At 43.3% G+C, this 18,402-nt stretch overlaps 1 protein-coding gene across 1 annotated transcript in view; it reads right to left on the bottom strand.

Moving 5' to 3' along the window:
• Positions 1–18,377, bottom strand: part of KIT (KIT proto-oncogene receptor tyrosine kinase) — a 51,319-nt gene extending 32,942 nt beyond the window's left edge. Inside the window, exons 1-2 of the mRNA XM_026033633.1 lie at positions 18,344–18,377; positions 995–1,234 (exon numbers count right to left, since the gene is read on the bottom strand). Of these exons, the coding sequence (XP_025889418.1) occupies positions 995–1,234; positions 18,344–18,377 (274 nt within the window). The remainder of the gene's footprint in view (positions 1–994; positions 1,235–18,343) is intronic.
• Positions 18,378–18,402: the final 25 nt, after the last annotated feature.

Below are 18,402 nucleotides of genomic sequence, written 5' to 3'. Positions count from 1 at the left end.
AACAACTTCTCTCTTTCTCTCTCCTCCCTGAAAGCATGAGGCTATTTTTAGTCTCAAGAAAACCCTGGGCATTCAGACAGTGCATCTGAGCAAAAAATCAGAAAGTAATCTTTCACAAGATACCATTTCTAAAAAGAGTTTTTTCAACCACATAAAGATACAGTACGACAAATACTTTTACAACTAAAGTTGCCCAAGCTAGCTGATGACTTTGAAACACTAAGAACTTGGCCATTAAAACCGAACACAAAAATATGGAGTACGGTAGTGACATTATGTTTATTTCAGTTCCCATTTACTCTCACTAGAGGCTAGATTCCCCAAAAATGAATAGAAAAAGAGAGAAGTTTCCTTTTGTCTTGTAAATTGGCCTACTACCATTTGAATGATAGAGATCTCCAGACGACAGTCTAAGAGGAAACAGTGAGAGAAGTGGCTTAGGAGGTATGATAATGCCATGCACTTGGTTTAAGACAAAAATTATCATGCTGATAATGAAACATGGGATGTCTAGGTCAGCAACTAGGGAACACTTTGCTCTGGTGACAAAGGCCTTTGAAAGTAAAGCTGGAGTGAGTTTTCTTTCTACTGAACAGGAAATATTTCTTCTATTGGACTGTGCTCTTCTACACCTCAAATTCATTTCCTCCCTAGGATTTACTTCCTGTTTAAATAATACAGGCCAGGAGGATTTCTCTTCTCTTTTCCAGTTTAGACTTTCACTGTTTCTGGGTCTACCCAACTATCTACGAAATAACTTTTGAGTCTTTCTGGGCTAATAGGATGATTCCACATAATGTTTGAAGGTAATTTAAAAGGCTTTATTTCAGCTTCTGAGCACTCGCAAGCAAAGAAATAGCCAGTATTTGTTCTGGGCCAACCTTCTCAAGGCGAACCCTTGGTAGTGAGAAAACAATGAGGGGAAAGCCAAACATSCATTTCCACTTCCCCCACCCCTCACCCACCAAAAAAAGAAGACTTCCTTAATTTTTACCTTTAACAAAAACATAAAAAGATTTGACAATCCTCCCCTTGCTTTTGCATATATATCTGCCTATGTCTCTGGTTGTTGCATTTTTGGTGTACCACTCTTTCTCATTGGAACTCCTTGCTTTCGCTAGTGGGTCCGAGTTCTGGAAATTCCAAATTACGGGTCCCTCCTCATTGCACGTCAGTCTTAATCCTTCTCCTTTATTCACAATTAGCCAAGATTCTTCATGTGACAACGAACCACCTGGAAAAAAGAAGACAAAATCCAATGTATGTTAATACAACTCTCCAATTMTTTTCCTGCAGCAAAATCATTATTAACAATTGGATAAGTGCAGTTAAAATCTTTGGAGGTGGCTTCTTAAAAATAATAAGCTGCAATTGCATCTACTTCTGCAGCGATTTGGGTTTTGATTGGGAACAGACCCAAACTATTTAAAAATTAATTCAAAACTCTACGAGTCTCATTCTACATGGTACCATTTTAAACCATTCTTTGCCATTTATTCAGTATTTTGCCAAGAATTACAGATCCCTTGCTCTCTTTAAACTGCTCTCTCATGTATTTAGAAACTCCAGTCACACTTTAAGAAATGTCCAGTTTAATTACGGCATTAGCGCATACTTTCCACTGCAGGGCTTATTTCTTTACGTGGACTGGTAATTTGTCATTTCTTACCTAAAAAAATAATTCCATGCAAAAYATCCCTCAAGATCCCATTCCAACACTACTAAGTTACTGCCACTGGGGTGCCAATCTCCCAGTCAAAGCCACTTTAAATCTGTTCTTAACACTTAACATGCCAAAACACAACATTTTAGAAGTTCCAAGAAATTAAAAGTGTAAAATTAGCAGCCTSAGTTCACAGTTCCCAACCATTTCCCAATTTATACTGCAAACTTGGAGGAAAGGAAAAAAATAAAATAAAAAAATAAGGCTTCTCCAGCTCCCAACCCCAATATAAAAGTGGGACCTAAGAGCTGTGCCGTTAGCTCATACCATTTTCCTAGGAAGCACCATTTACCTCACCTTAAAACTCCATGTGCAGCAGTCATGCCACAAAAATGCACTACTGCCTGCATTCAAAAACCCATTTGGGCGGGGGGGGGGAAGGTTACCTCATGGGGATAACAACAGGCAATCAAGCACAACAACTGGATAATTAGTTGGGACAAGATTATGCATTCCAGACTTAATTCACTTATCTCACAGTTTTAGCCGCTATTAAGGTATATAATGGATTAGGATGAGGTCAGGTAACCACTCCTCTTCCTGACAAATCCAGTGCAGTGACAAAGTAGGAAGCCAAGGATATCCAGACCAGCAGCAAAGACTAATCATTTTGTTTGTGGACTGGGTTTTGGAGGAGGTCTCCATTTTCACACCATCTTCCTCTAATTAAAAGGTATTTATCAGCGCTCAACCAGAAGGGCAGTCATTTTTCCAATGCTACCAGAAATTCTYCACACAAAGACCACTACCCCTGCCTATATGCTTCCAAGACTGAACATATAAATGAGCATCTGAGAAATGGCCAGCAAAAAAAGAAAAGAAGGCAGAAAAAAAAAAATCACATTTCAAATCTGCCGCATTAAAATRCAGATGTGAGTCTGAAGCACAATACAACTGCTGGGCTGAACAGAGCAAGAGTCCAACATCTCTGGAGCTAAGGTCCACCCAGCAGTGGCTTTGCAGACAAGAGAAGAGCAGCTCTCTCATCTCAAGCAACATGGCAAAGCTCCCCACGGCCCAAGTCCTGCCAGCCCACTAGGCCATGCATAAAAGGGGCTGAAAAACACAGTGCCCTGCTGCCTCAGCCTGCCTTATCCCCCTCCTCCAGCAGCAACAGCCACTATCTCTCCTCCACCTCCTCTCAAGGGGCTGGATGCGCCTCTGAAAAGAGGAGCCGACCACTCCRCCTATGTGGGACTTTCATTTCAACGGAAGGAAACCTCAGCCGTGACAAGGTGGCCAGATGAACAGGCACAAACCAGCAGCAGAGCAAAGCACCAGACACGCAACCTGCACCGGGAAGGAGAGGGAGACTCTCCCTCGGCACCTCACCAYGACCTCTGCGTCGYGCACAGACCTTCGTGGGACACGCTCCTACCAGYGCAAGGGGACAGCTGATGTGAAGGGACCAAAGGAGAAGGGACCAAAGGCTTGGTGGCCTCACGAGACGCCAAGCTGCTCAGCTYGTTAAACTGCTCCCTCTGCTCCGCTCCTCTCCTGAGTGTTTATACAGTGGATTAGCAACAYACAACCCAAGCGCACGCTCGTGACCATCCAAACAAAACACACTTGGCAGCCAGGAGCGGGGCTGCTTCTCCTTCCAAACCCACTCACCGCCCTCCCCTAGGGCACAAAGTCCCACCAGGTCAAATCTCAGGTTCCCACAACAAGTTCCACCAGGCAAAGGAAGAGAGCAGAGCTCAGAGGCACTGAGACAACAAAGAGCTCCTGCTCCACCACGCTCTGCCTCTCACCCAAATCCCTCTTTTTTAGCATCCTTCATCCCTTCCTCCTGCCGGCACTCCTGGGCAATGGACACTGAAGCCAGGCATCCAAATCTACAGCCTTGGCTGCTGCACAAGCCTCTCCAAGCCCTAGGAGCACAGCTTTCTCCTCAGGGTCTAATATATAACACAGTGTTGCCCAGCTGAGCATGATGTATAATGTCCGTATGTGTATGGGGAACTTCACAAAGAAACACTACTCGCATTGAAAAACATGTACAGGGGCTCCTTTCGGAGGCTAAATTTCCCTATCCTCAGGGATAATAACAGGCATTCAAGCAAAACAATTGGATAATTAGTTGGTACAAGATTAAATTCCAGACTTAATTCACTTATCTTGTAGCTCTGGTTGTTCTTATGTTATATAGTGGATTAAAGCCAGGTCAGGTAACTGCTGCTCTTCCTTACAAATCCAACAGCAACCATTTAGGCAGCAAGGGCTGTCAGATGATCAGAGTCCAATTACTTTGTTTTTGGTCTGGATTTTGGAGGGAGTCCCCATTTTCACATCATGTACTTCTGATTAAAATGTTTTTATCCGTGTCCAATCAAAAAGGCAGTCATTTTTCCAGCACTATAAGAAATTTTCCACGTGAGCTCCACTAATCTCTATGCAAACTCACATGACTGCACTTATATGCAAGCATCCTAGAAATAATAATTTCCAATTCTGAATTGTGTGTAATATTTTATGGGCTTTTTTTTTTGCAATACTATTAAATACCTGTCATTATTGGTTTATTTTATTAGCATATGATATAATTACATGCTATTTGCCCTTGAGGACAGCCCCAGAAGACAATCTAGAATGTCACAAGAGACTAAGAAAAACTGATATTTCATAAAAAATAGTTCATATTTTTATGCCTTTTTTTTTTATTTATTTTTTCCCTAGCACTGCATCATAGACTTTCAGGTCAGCACCCCAAGTTTTGTAAATTTCTGCAGAAGAATTTACAAACTGAATTAATGCCTTCYGCAAAGGATTCCCGCAACTCGGTCTTTCTGACACCCAAAACCAATATATCTTCAAGGGAATGGAACATGACGGGGTAAGAATATCAGTGGTAAAAGTAAAAACTATCAAATGTGTTTAGTATTTTGCACCTAAGTATCTCCTATCTTTTAAAAAGGAGACTTAAAGAGTAAATGGTRTTGAGAAAGATGGGAATGACAGTGTATATACGCTTTTGGGGAGAATAATTAAGTAACGAAAATCTGGGATTTTTACCAACAGTTTGTAATCCAGTCTACTAATCCGCACTAGCACATGCCCATCTGCTATGTCCTGATCTTTTCTCAGACTGCTTGCACATCACACCAGAGGCTACTCCATTTGTATTGCACCTGAGGTACAGTGGGTTTCCTCCAAGTCCTGTATTGATCCTGCACACTCCCATAACAAAATTATAATCAAAAAAACATATATTAGTAAAGCTAAGAAATTCAAAATCAGGTCTTGCTGGCAGGAAATGGTAATAGATCTCCATGCAGGAATCCCAAAATCATGGGATACAGAGTCAGTGGTTTCCTCCCAGGGCTGCACATGCATCTCTGGCACAGGCACAACTTCACTCTCAGCAAGAGGATGGAGGAATCCACAGCTTTTCCAAAGATCCCTCCTCAGGCATGGTTTTGCATCCCTGCTCCCTCTCCTGGCCCACACTGAAGATGGCTCCCCACTCATACTGTGGAAAAGGAGGAGGACCATAAGCATTATTATTGTCCTATCCTCTGGGAARCCCATCCAATCCTAGGACAGGATGAAAAAAGAGGAAAACAACCCTCTGCCATGGTTGCTGCTGGCTAACTGGATGCATTGATCCTGCTACAGGTTGAGGTGATCTGCAAGTCCCACCTGGAAACATCAGACCCTCCCCAGGTGACACAGCCACAATATCACCCTGGCRTTCTGGATTCCTCCCTAGGGTTGCCCTCAAGGACAAACAGCAAGTAATCATAGTCTAATAAACATAATAATGGCAAATACCTAATACTAAATAATGAAAAAAAAAGTCCATTTTGGATATTTTGAGTGTGTGTTCTATAGCTGGAAAAGTCACTTCCACTATTCTACCTTGTAATGTACTGAATTTTAGTTAAATACTACATTGCTGAGATCACTTAAGAACAAAACTGAGTAACTGAAAAAGAAGCAGCATGTGTGAATATGTTGCAAAAAGCCTCCTAATCCCTAAAAAAAAAGGGGCAGAGGGAGAAAGGAGGGGGAGTACAGCAGCAGTGACTTCTGCAGCAGAAGGAACATCTGGAAAACTGGGCTGAAGGAATTAGAAAATACAGCAGCTGTAGATAACACTGATAGGAAATGCAGGTCAGATTGCAGGGATATGATTAAGGACAGCAGAATGTACTTGTAACAATAAGGGGATGTGCAAACAAACAAGCTTTGGCTAAACAGCACACCATCCTGGGAAAAAGAAAAAAAAAATCGTGGAATCCTGGTCTGCCTCAGTCACAACGTTGATGAAGCAGGGAAAAGCACATCAGGTGCAAATCCACATTAGACTCACAAGCCACCGGAATTCATCTCCAGCTGCCAAACAAAGGACCTGGTACTGCCGTTGAGCAAGATGGAGAGTCAAGTGTTGTGGCTTTTATTCCCCATCCTTCCACAGATTTCCTGTACAACCTTAGGCCAACAGCTTAATACCTACATGGCCATTTCCTTTTTCAATTCTTAGCTAAACATTAAAAGGAACAAGAAGCTGGTAATARCAGAACAGATTGCTTTCAGAGCTGACTTACAGTTGCACCTTATCCAGCCTCCTTCCATGTTAAACTTAATTCCAAACATCTACTAAGAGAAGAGGCACAATTCAGCTTCATGTACAGTCACTGTGCAGAAGCATATCATTGTGAAGACCCCCATTTCTTTCCCTTCCAAGACCCTCTTTTTGATTGAAGAGCCCCATATACACAACTGGATGTCCTGCCCTTCCACCAACATGGTGGATGGGAGCAACACAGACTATGGGATGTTCTGAGGCTTCATGGTGACCACGTGTCCACCCGCTACCTGTCCCAACACCTAATCCCTATCAATTACTCTCAGACCCCAAGGAGATTAGCCACATCAGCAGCGCTGTCTACACACTAGAAGCAGGCAATTCCCTTGCCCCAAGCCTTCAAGCGCCATCCTAAAAAGCAGCTCCACCTCCTGAGCAGAGGAAGAACCAAAAACAGAGGCACAAAGGCTACCAGTGCACTTGCTTGAAGGTTACCACTGCACTTGGGCTCCCGATGTCCCTTTCTCTTCCAAGCCCAGGGGATGAGCACTGATCTGCCAGGGGGTTCAGCGCAAGCCAACAAGAGTAATTCCCTTCTCCTAGTGCTGTGTGCTGCTGGGCTGCCCTTCAGGAGGACGGCACTCGCCTGAGAGCCTCTTCCTCCTGTTGTTCTCCATGACCTTGACAGTGATCAACAGCCCCCATGGAAACTGTGCTAATCTTACACAACAAAAACAATTCCCTGACCATCATTTCCAAATTATCAGTCCTGGATTTATGACCACTGAACCAGCTGATGTTTTTCCATGATGAATGCACTTAGGAGCTAAAATTCACAGGATAAAATATCTGTGATGTTTGTGTTAAGGTTGTAAGGACTGGACGCCACCAGAGAGACTGCTTTAGCTTTAAACCCTATTCTTTCCAGGCACTGACTTCATTTCAAGGGATATCACACAGACCTTACTCACCACATTTTTCAGTTTCTCATCTATAATAACGTAAGAGAACAGAAACAAGAGATAGGCTTTATCAGTTAAAGTAGTGGTACTACTGTAGATGCAGAGGACTAGGGATATCAACAAGACGTGGCTTGCAGGGAGGTAATATCCTCTTTCAGCATACCCAGGGCTGCTGGAAAAGTTGACATGTTTTTAGACACACAAGTCTCCCGCAGGTTTGAAAAAAGAGCAGAACCAAAACTCGCTTCTTTTACACAAATGCAGAAGTTGTAGCCAGAAGCTTGCTTGCTTTTTCTTTACAGTATTAGTTGGTCTAGTTAAGAAAACTGCCTCCCCTTACAAACTCCGTCTCTTGTTACAGCCACTGTGCACTCTTCACATATGTTGTGACTAAAGCTGAATTTAAGACCTTTCAATTAGATTTTCTTTGTCCTTCCATTTTATGCCTCAAGGAAACAAATAAAGTGTAAACCTCCCATTTTAGCCCCGCTGAGGCAATTTTAATTTGCTTTGATGTACATAACCTCCCAGATTTTTCAAAGACGAGATGCTATCATAGCGCTTACTTGTTTTGTTCCACTTCGCTGAACAGACACTCTCCCTTATGCTAGATGGAAAGTTTAGCAATGGCAAATGTCAATTTTAAATAATCTGATCTGAAAGCTACATCATGCAGCATTTCAGCGATGCCAAGGGGAAATATAAGGCTAGCAGGATAGCCTCTAACTTTGCAAAAGAAACCACCCATGCCATCACCCACGCTGGTGTCTCCTCAAAGACACAGACGCACTTCAGTAGAAGACAATGACAGGATTATCTCCCAGAAGCATCACAGATGCTCAGCATACACGGACACCGTACCTCCATGCTCACTGAAATGCTGACCTTCCTCCCTGCCTCAACTTCCTCCCAGAAAAATGTCACCAAGCRTATTGGGAGCACTGAAATGATTAGGCTTCCCCGCAGAAGGAACTGCTCATCTGACAGTCTCAGTGCTGTCTGATGACCAACAGCCTCCCCTAAGTGCTGTGTGTGTTTCAGGGAAAAAACACAGCATTCTCTAGCTCCTAGGCTGTTACTTGAGCTGAGGTCTTGGAGTCTCAAAAGCTCCTAGGCGCTAAGTAGAGAACAAGGGGATGATGTTCACCAAGCTGTGACGGTGGCAATCACCACCTTGGAACACGGCTCCCCTCTCAGCCCTAGGTAGGAAGGGAAATGCAACAGGCACAGCAGCCACTGAGAGCTCACAAGCCCGATGCCCAAAGGCAGCACCAAGCCTACTTCAAGGTGAAGCAGGTATCTCCCCATGTGAGGAGCAAATGTGGAGCCAGCTGGCTCCCACCCAGGGCAAACAGCAGAGAGGAAGTGGAAGGTGCCTGGAACAAAGGGTTCCTTTGTCTGCGTGGAGGCCAGAGCGTGGGGAACCACAGAGGCAGCTGGAGCGGTGCCTGTGGGACAGACAGCGCTCTGCACCACCCCACTGCTGGAGACATCCCAGACCTGCCTCGCCGAGTGGCCTGTGCGCTGGGAGGCCACGCCATGAGACGGGCAGCAACACTTGGGATCTGCCCTTTCCTGRAGAAAGAGGGAACAACCTGTCTTCATGGGAGCCATACCAAGAAGTCCAAAGGACAGAATGGCCCAGATAAGCAGCGCTGCTGAGGAGACACTCTCAAGGAGAYGTGGTTAAGCAGACACAGCGCCCAAGCCAGGTGGCAACAAAGGACAGGGCAGGCACACATCTGCAGCCAGTTCACTCATCCCCAGCAGATCCCACCCTCCAAGGGAAACACTGACAAGATTCTTCAGGAGGAGCAGGAAGCACAAGCACCCTGCATGATCACGGGTGGAAGCCAGCAGGTCCTGCTGGAGCAATCACTGATACTACTTGGCTGATTTCTGGTTGACCAGAGAAAAGCCTGCATGTGGTCTGTGAAGCACATGTGCCAGAGCTGGCTTCACGTGCTAGTGCAAAACCCATACACATGTCCTTCACCCAGGGGAAACGCTGCAGCAAGTAACTGCAACTTCCAGAGAGAAAACTATTCTCCTTTTCCCCCGAGCGGCTTTTCTTTCCCTGCTGGAGCGGGAAAACTCGAGCCATGTGAATTGTCCTTTCTGATTGACAAGGCTAATTCTGCGATAGAGGCATTTTCTCAAAAGCAGGCACATAGCTAAATACCCTTCTGCTTTAGAACAGGACTAAACAATCATAACAGGATTAAAATCCATGCCTTTTTCCTTGCCTGAGTATGATACCTTTCTGAATATTCTTTTTCCTCATCGTTTTAGGGCTTTTTTTTTTTTAATAAAATCCTCCATTTAAAAAAAAAAGGCATTACATGTGCTATGAAACACTATGAGCAACAACATACTCCAGATGCACAAATCATTAAATTACAGCACATTGCTACCTTATGGTTCCTTCTACCAAACACACCACCATAGAASGAATTTACACACAATGTGTTAATGAACAAAACAAGACTCAAAGCAAAACTGATCTAAAAGTCTTTTTTAAACTTAAAATATGGTCTGAGCTCAAAACAATGACTGATAATTCTTATTCAAGGAGAAGTACAGTATGGAAAATATGTATGCATATATACGCATATATGTAATATTTGCACAGAGTAACTGCTGCTACAATACTTGTCAGCTTTGAGATTTTGTAGTCTCACGTCTTTTAGACTGATCCTTGCTCCTGCAGATTATTTCCTTTTTTTCCTTCAAACTACCAAAATTGCTTATTAACCAGTTGTTCCCACAACTACCTTTTGCAGCTGTTGCACACATACATAAACACAATATAAAGCAAACATAAAGAACAATTCAAAGGGATGAAGACGTGTGCTAATGCAAAGTAAATTCAAATTCAGCTGTCACTCATTTTGTCTACTGCTTTAATGGCTTTTCCTTCTCACTTCTCTTTGGTGACATTTACATTAAAAAGTGCGGTATCTTTTCACTTCCATTTTAAAAGAATGTTTCTTGTAATCATTAACATGAGCTTGAAGGTATGTTTTTCTGAAATTCAATAAAAAGGTAGTTCTAATGAAGATAAATGAGAAAACTGGAGAAAAGTGAATCGTTTTGCCATCTGAACTAATGTCTATTTGAAAAATGCTCAACTGAGGAAGGAGATGTAAGACTTTTGGCAATGCAAATTATAATTATTTCAAATCCTGGCAGCAATTTTATCAAATAGTAGCAATTTCATTAAAAGGTGCACTAGTAACCATCTACATAAGGCCTCAAGGGGAGAAAAATATACCAATAATTGCATAATTATGTTATCATTGCTCTTATGATGGACCACATTAAATACCACAAAAAGGAGCRCTGCTTTTTACTTTTTCCAGATATTTAGTTCAGTACTTTTTCCTAGAAGATTACAGCAGTAAATAATACTTTCAGATTAAGATAATAAACACAATCACCAAATTCTGGAAGAAGGCACGGTTATCTTGTATACACATATTACTTTGCATTCTTTCTCCCTCACTGAAAGGGCTGACAGATTCATGAGAATTTGGCAATACCGTTTTAGTAATACGGCATCTAAGGCATTTACCTTTTACCAAAATAAAAGTCTTTGCCATCACCTGCGATGCACACACCTGGCATCAAGTTTTTGATTATTTCCACATTTGCCGATATAGTTTTTAATATTTAATTATAATATTTAGCCTTATCCGTTCAGTCAATTTTAGTTAGCCTGCAATAAGTTAGATTTGCATCATCCAAATACTGCACAAGGTGTGTGCTAATTAGAATGTTGCTACAGAATCTTGTAAAAAATCATGAAGTCTTATAAAGAGCATCAAACCAAATAAACGTTTAATTGAGACATACTTTCTGAAACTCTAGGCAAAGATATTTCTTTGCTACCGTGACCAAGAAATACTCATAGGCTCCTTCTTCAGTCTTCCAAGGTGAACAAGCTAGTCCCATGTAGTTGTGTCAATACGCAGTAGGATTGGTGAAAAGCTGTCTTGCACACAGATTCAAGACAGAAGTTTSCATGTGTTTCTGACAATTTGTGTATCTGTATGGATCTTAAAAGGCAATACATAACTTGCCCCCTAACTTCTTTCCATTGTCATCAGAAGTCCCAAGGAGTTGTATATTTTGCCTGCAAATTGTTTTTTTATTATTATTTCCGAGGATACTACCACAACTCTATCATAAATTGCATGTCCATGGTCCATACACAGGTAAGAGTTTACTGAGAAAAAGTTATTCTTACTACTCCAGGAGAGATTCCTGAGGAGACAAGAGAGGGCATCCTGTTGTGAGCACAGGCTGCCTGCCCAAGCACGGAACCTCATTGCAGCATCTTGTAGAAGAGCATCCAGGTTACAAGAGGAGGCCAGAAATACTGAGTTTAATTCTGCTCCTTCAGTTTGACCTCTTTCACCATGCTGCATGCTCCGAATCCTWTATAGGATGATGTTAACATTATTGCCAAGTCAGCAATTTTATGTATAATAGCTGGAAGTCAGACGTGCTATGGAATAGGAAACTTCAACAACTTGTGCTACAACGAACCACTTCAGGGAGGAAGCTTTTATTTTGTCAAAGATAACGCAATTTCTTTTCAAAGGTAAAAAGTTATGCTCATCTACTGACATAGAAAATGCTTCCATACTATAYAAAATAGCAAGCAAAGAGTTTGGCAGCAAAAGTAAAGAATTTGGTGGTCACCAAGTAGCAGAAACTGAATGTGTCAACAACATGGTGCTACTGCAAAAGAGTATCTACATTTCCCAGAYATATAACACAACCATGGCAGGTAAGTATAGCACATAAGATATTTAATATTTAAAATTATATTAAAATAAAAACACATTTTTAAAGGAGAACAATTTTAAATTAAAAAATATTCCAAATTAAAATTGAAAATACAATAGAACACCACAAATTAAAACTTACACCTTCTGCAATCATTAAAAATTTAAAAGCAGAATATCACCTGAACACAACATTTGCTGACAATGTTTTAAAGATAATCAAAGAATTAAATTCACGGAAGGCARAAGCTGAGCACCTCAACCCGGGTTGTGTTGCAGTGATAAACCAGCCTTTGCCATCTGGAGTCTCCTAACAGGTGTAGAGGAAATACCTTCCTCATTWCAGTTCATTCAGTACAATTCAATTAAGTAACGAGTCCATTCAAAGACAAGATACTGATCAGGAGTTGAAAAACATGAATGTTTCTTTCCTCTGCCGTTCTAAGAATAAAAACTTGATAAAAGAGGATGAGATCTGACCAAGTTCTAAAATTTTTGCAGCATAGTGATTAGATATCACCAGTTTTGACTACAGATAGGCCTTTCAGACACTTTTCTTTTTTTCCCCAAGATATTTCTCAGTAAATTTTCTCTTCTGAATTGGCTACCTCCTCTGGGGTGCTATTTATCTAACAGAACACTTTAGAATTTGAGTTTCCTTCATTTTAATCGAGGCAAATCATAAATAAAAAATTATCCAATAAATAAGAACTGTCAACACTTTCTATTTTAATACTAAAACAAACACATGAAGAATCAGAATAAGTGCATATATGATAAGCTATAATTGCTTAAATACATGCACAGTGATTAATCAAACTAAGTATAACACTAGGTGGAGAGGCTACATTTAATTAAAACTCTAACTCAATGGCAATAAAGGAGGTTAAACCTTTCTTTGCTAAATCATTAAGTACAAATGCAAAGCAGTCAAAATGAGGCTTACTGTTGGCTGATTTAAATCATGATTAAGATCGGATTTAAAAGACGCTTTGAATCAAACCGTGGCACACCACACAGGGAGGCACCTACTTTGTTAAATCTGGCAGGACCGAGCCTCTCATCTGGAGTCAGGTGTCAATTTTACACGTGGTATGTGGGGGGAAACGCAGACAAGCTGGCGAGGGACGAGAAGGACAAGAGGAGGGCAAGGTACAAAAAAGGCACCAGGAGAAAAGCCTGAAAGAACTGCCCCACACGCGCTTCTGTTCAGCACAGAAAAAAAAGAAGTTAAAAGAGTTAAAGATGTGGTATTGGTTGTCAGTATGTAAAAATGCAGCTATAAAAAGAATGGTGATCACCTGTTCCCTCTGTCCCCCAGAGGAGGGCAAAAAAAGAACGGAGTTAAGCAACACAGAAACAACTTTAAAACTTTTAATAACTAGCTAAGCATTAAAAAAAAATGGATAGTAGAATCACTATGCCATGTCTGCTTTAGAACAGGTTAAACTAAAATCAACCTGGAGAAAGGGGGGGGGGGGGGGATACTGTATCTGCAGGTGTTTTAAGTATCTGCAGGGATACTTAAAACACTCCTGACAATGTTAGAGCTAACTCAGCTCTTCCTCCCCCCTCCAAAATTAAGACAAGTTCTGAATGGCAGGAGAGTATTCRTGACGCTCCTTGAAGGAACGCCCAATGGGACTTATTTTTTCCAATGTGCAATGTTTTTCCTTTTGCACAGAACTTTCCTTTTCTATCCCCTGTCATGAACAACATGTTCAGCTAAGACAACTAGAAGCAAAAAAGGAAAAGTGAGACTAAAATGGCATGTCAGGCTTCTAAGGAACTTCATACTCAGGAAGCATCTCTATCTGACTTACAAGCTTTCTTTCCACTGTTTCCTAAGAAGTGAGATGTCTCTTTTCTTAACTTAAATCTGCCCATGCATCTTCATTATCGCTCAGCTCTACAACTGTTGATGCCTACTTGACTTAGTGAATTCTTCCCAGTATCAGATATTTAATAATTATGTTACATGATTGTGAACTCAGCCCTCCAATGATATTTAAAAATCATACATATTTGACCTTGCCAAACCCAACCACAGAGCCATTTAGGTGATCACGTTTACTAAATAATGCTTTGTTTCAGTTGCAGTCTGAAGGAGTGATACGTGAAGAGGAGCACAGAGTTGCACAGCGTGTTAACAGCACTAGAAACTTGTCTATCCTTACGTGTCTGTTCGCTGTAGAAGGTAACATGACCATATATACCGTACAAAAATTTCTGTTGTGACTTATAAGGATCATTAAAAATCCATTTTAAGGTATATCTGAAAACCTATGTTTTTTGAATAAMGCAACTGAATCCCCAAGAGTAAATTCACTAAGAGATTAGCATTTACTGTGCTTTCTAATTGCTATAACCTAGAAAATGAGTGGCATTCTCTCTTCAAACACAGATGTTTACATTCCTCTTATGCTTTTATCACTAACGGCAGCAATCTTGGCCAATGGACAAACAATATACTTCAGTTGCCATTATGTTTGGCAACCAGCCAGAGAAACTACTGACATGCGTAAAATTACGTTCACTTGGGACTGTTTGCAGGTTTCATTGTTATAGAAGGTCACACACCTTTTGGACAAACCCGACTAGTTTCCTAAAAGTCATTAAAAAAAAAAAACAAAACAGTGCAAGACTTGTAGAGTAAAATAACACAGAAGAGCAATAATAATTAACAGTTTTCTATATTAGTGCTACTAATTCGTGTGCACATTCTCTTCAACTTTTCTTTAATATCCAAATCTCATAGAGAAATTTGTGTCACCACTTTCTAATGTACTTGACTTTCAGCATTAGATCTCCTTCTTTACGTAAGATTACAGTACACACCTGAAGTCCTATCAAGACAGATGAGACAAACTGGGGATCTAAGTTTCTGATGGACAGAAACAAAAGCAGGTTATTTCTTGGACAGGGGAAGACATTCACAAGGACATTCAGAAGGACATCCACAAGTTACCAAAAAGTAAATGTTTTCACCTAAAGTGAGAAGGCACTTACAGTAAATGTAATGCATTAGGATATTAGATCTCATTTCCTCCATCTATTCTTTAAACAGCTGAACGAGACTCAAGGAAATGAGTCAAAATCCTGGAAGATGTTTGTACCACATTAAAAGAAAACAACATCTGTAAAATAATGCGCGTGTAACACACGTGGAGCAGGACAATATGTAACGATTGATCTCTGTAATGGCAGTTATCTTCATGGACAGAGAGAAAAAGACAGCTGAAAAGTAGCTCAACCTTGAGCAATTACTGCCTCTCTTTTACAAGACCAGGAGACTGGTCTTAGACTGGCTGTCATATACTGCAGATAAACACATATGTTGTTAAAACTCTTTGATGTTGTGCTGTTACTGCTTTGTCCAGAATTTGTTGTTCCTTACCTTCAGACTCCTCCAGTGTTTACTGTAAGTTTCGGTTGAAGAGAAACTTTCCTTCAAAATACAAATATACGGTATTTGGTATTTCACTTTTTACAGATTTGCCTTAAGTTCTTTTGAGTAGCTTTCACTAACAAGGAATTATTGTTAATAACAAGGCAGTATGAAATGCAAAGGAAACCCGAGGGGTCATTAAAGTCTAACAACAGGTCCGAGAGAGAAAAGCACAAGCTGCACAATGAGAAACATCCACTCAGATGTGATTCCTGGGATCTTCCCTAGCCTTTGCCACAGGCTCTCATGGCCATGTGGTTAAGATATATCCATGTTGATCCACCTGCGCACCACAGTGCATCCCTATGCTGGGCAATTTGGGATCCTTGGCTCAATCTGTGCACCTGCAAAGATGTGTTATTGTTTCAACAGCCAACAACAGCTCTCTGCGAGAGCCTCAGTGCAAGGAAAGGCCCCGCGAGCCAGCGCAGCTAAACAGCCTAACAGCTGGGCTGATCTGTCCATGAGAGGCTCTCTGTTGSGAGAAAAAAAAGAGCACATGGAAATGCCTTCAGTCTCTATGAACTGTACTTAAGCTGGATGCAAATGTGAATCTCGCTCCTTGCCAAATTTATCACATTTGTTATTATAAAGCCTGAAGAAAAATCACTTATGCRCTCGCTCAGAAAAGCTTCCCAGTTGTAGCGGAAGGAAGAGCGTTTAGGATTGAACATTCTTTGACTTCTGCTCCCGGCCGTGGCCTTGGGCCACATGTAGGCGCAGGAGAATCCACAYGGCTGCTACAGGGGAGGCAGGAAAAGCCACAGGAGACCCCGGGGACGGGCAGAGCAAGGCAGCCCAACATAACAAACCAACGGCGAAGGAGGGAGGGCAGGAAATTCACGGGGCTGGAGAGGTCCAGACCGTGTCTCAGCCACAGCAAGCACAGCCCTTATCAGGTTCAATCTTCCTCCTTCAATCCCGCTCGGGGCCAGCTGGCAGGTAGCGGGAAGCACCATGAAAACAGACATGCCAGAGGCAGAGCGAGTGGCCAAGCAGCAGCCCTGGCTGCAGGCGGGCGCAGAGCCCGSAGCCTGACCGGGACCTGCGCCGGGGACAGGGTGCGCCTCGGCGCAGCACCGGGACAAAGCACGCAGGAAAGGCTGCTTCCAGATTATTCCACCACAGGGGGACACARGGCACTCCTCCAAATGGAAGGAGAGGCGCAAAAGTATGTTTGGAGGAAAAAAGGAAAAAAAAAAAAAAGTGGGAAGGGCTGGGGAGGGAAGAGAGGAGGGGGCTACTCTCCAATAAGTTCATTGAGCTCTGTTTTCCATCTCCCCCTTCACTACTTGCAACCAAAGGGAAAAGCTCTTGACTACAGGCCAGAAAAAAAGATACTTAATATAAACTTGTATATGAATAAACAAGGCAGAGGACAGGTCTGAATGGGGAGTGCAGGAGATCGTCAGATGCAATAGCCTGCAATGGGGCAATCCCAAAGCAACAGAGTCAGGCTGGCTCCAGAACAGCCCGAGGCTGAGGCTCTGCCCAGACGGTCGTCTCCGACACGTCCCACACCCGCCTCAGGACACGAGCCGCTTTCCAGCACAACTCCAGCCTGGAATATGCTGAGACCCGAGCGTCAGACAGAGTCACTTGCCCTTTGCAACCACAAGTCATTTACACCTACAACTACCACTTTTTTGGTCAACACAAGCTTGTGTAATGCACCACTAAGAGAAAATAACACCCACACCTAAGTGCCTGCACCTTGAWGCAGATGAAGGATCCAAAGGTCCCCATCTCCTTGCCCCACCAGCCAGTGGGTGCATCTGGTGGCCTCCACACAATCTACCTGTCCCGTTCCCCAAGCATTTCTTAACAACAGCCCAACCGGGAGATGAAGGTTCAAGTGCACGGCAAGAGACACACGAAGTAAAGACATCTCTGGATATTAATGACTTCTATGTGCTTTCCAGGAACTACCAGGGAACTACGCGTYGTTAGGGGAATTCTGTATCTCTGTGATTACTGCACTTTGGATATTCTTTGGATAGCCCGGTGTGTGTGTGGAGACAGCCACTCATGTAGATATTCTGAACAGGGAAGTCCAAACTGTCAGTTATCACACTCCAGCTGAGCTTATCAGTGAGCAAGTAGGTGCAAAACAAGAACACTACCAAAACAAAAATATTAACAACAAAGCGAATAAATCAACTACTGCCCTCTTTCACATACCAAAGTAAAGTGCTTACAACAAAGACAAACCACCACAACTGCTAGGGGATTTTTGTTTTGTTTCCAGAAGCGGAAAAACTACAGCCCGACTTCCCCAGCCCCTCCTGACACTCCAGGGCGCTGCCGAGGGCTGCGCTCCGCTGGAGGCGGCACTTGGACCCGGAGCAAGTGCAGGGCTCCCCTCGACGCCCCTCTCCCACCCAAGCGGTGGATACCCTCGCGAGGCGGCCGCTTGCAGACGCTGCTGCACTGCTCCGAAACGCTCCCTGCGGGCAACTCCACAGGCACGAGCGGCCTCTCCCTACGGCACCCGCTGCCCCTCGGTGCTCCCGTGCCCCCCAAGCCGGCGCTAAGCGAGACGCGGCSACTCCAAGCCCTGCTCCGCCCTGCCCAGCACCGCGACCCTCTTCACCGCAAGGGCCAGCGCCGCCCGCCCCGCACACCTCGGGGGGACGGGGACACGCGCTGCCCCTGGAGCCACCCGCGGGGACGCTCCGTCCCGAGCCAGAGTTTATTGCCAAAACACGCAGCCCGCGGCCGGGGCGGGGACGCGCCGCTGCCAGCGCCAGCCACCGCCTGCAGACAAAAGACCACTGCTTTTATTATTATCATTATTACTATTATTCCGCCCGCCGACGGCGCGCCCCGCGCCCGCCCGGGCCACCCTCCCGCGCAAGTTTCCCGCGCGCGCTCCGCGGCTCCCACCTGCGCGCAGGAGGCTCAGCAGCAGCAGGAGCATCGGGAGCAGCGGCGCGGCGCGCGCC

Source organism: Nothoprocta perdicaria, unplaced genomic scaffold (genome assembly GCF_003342845.1).
Source record: "Nothoprocta perdicaria isolate Ctin4 unplaced genomic scaffold, notPer1 scaffold_13, whole genome shotgun sequence".
NCBI classification, from domain to species: domain Eukaryota; kingdom Metazoa; phylum Chordata; class Aves; order Tinamiformes; family Tinamidae; genus Nothoprocta; species Nothoprocta perdicaria.
The sequence above is the reverse complement of the archived record's forward strand: the minus strand, read 5'-3'. Positions and strand labels throughout refer to the sequence as shown.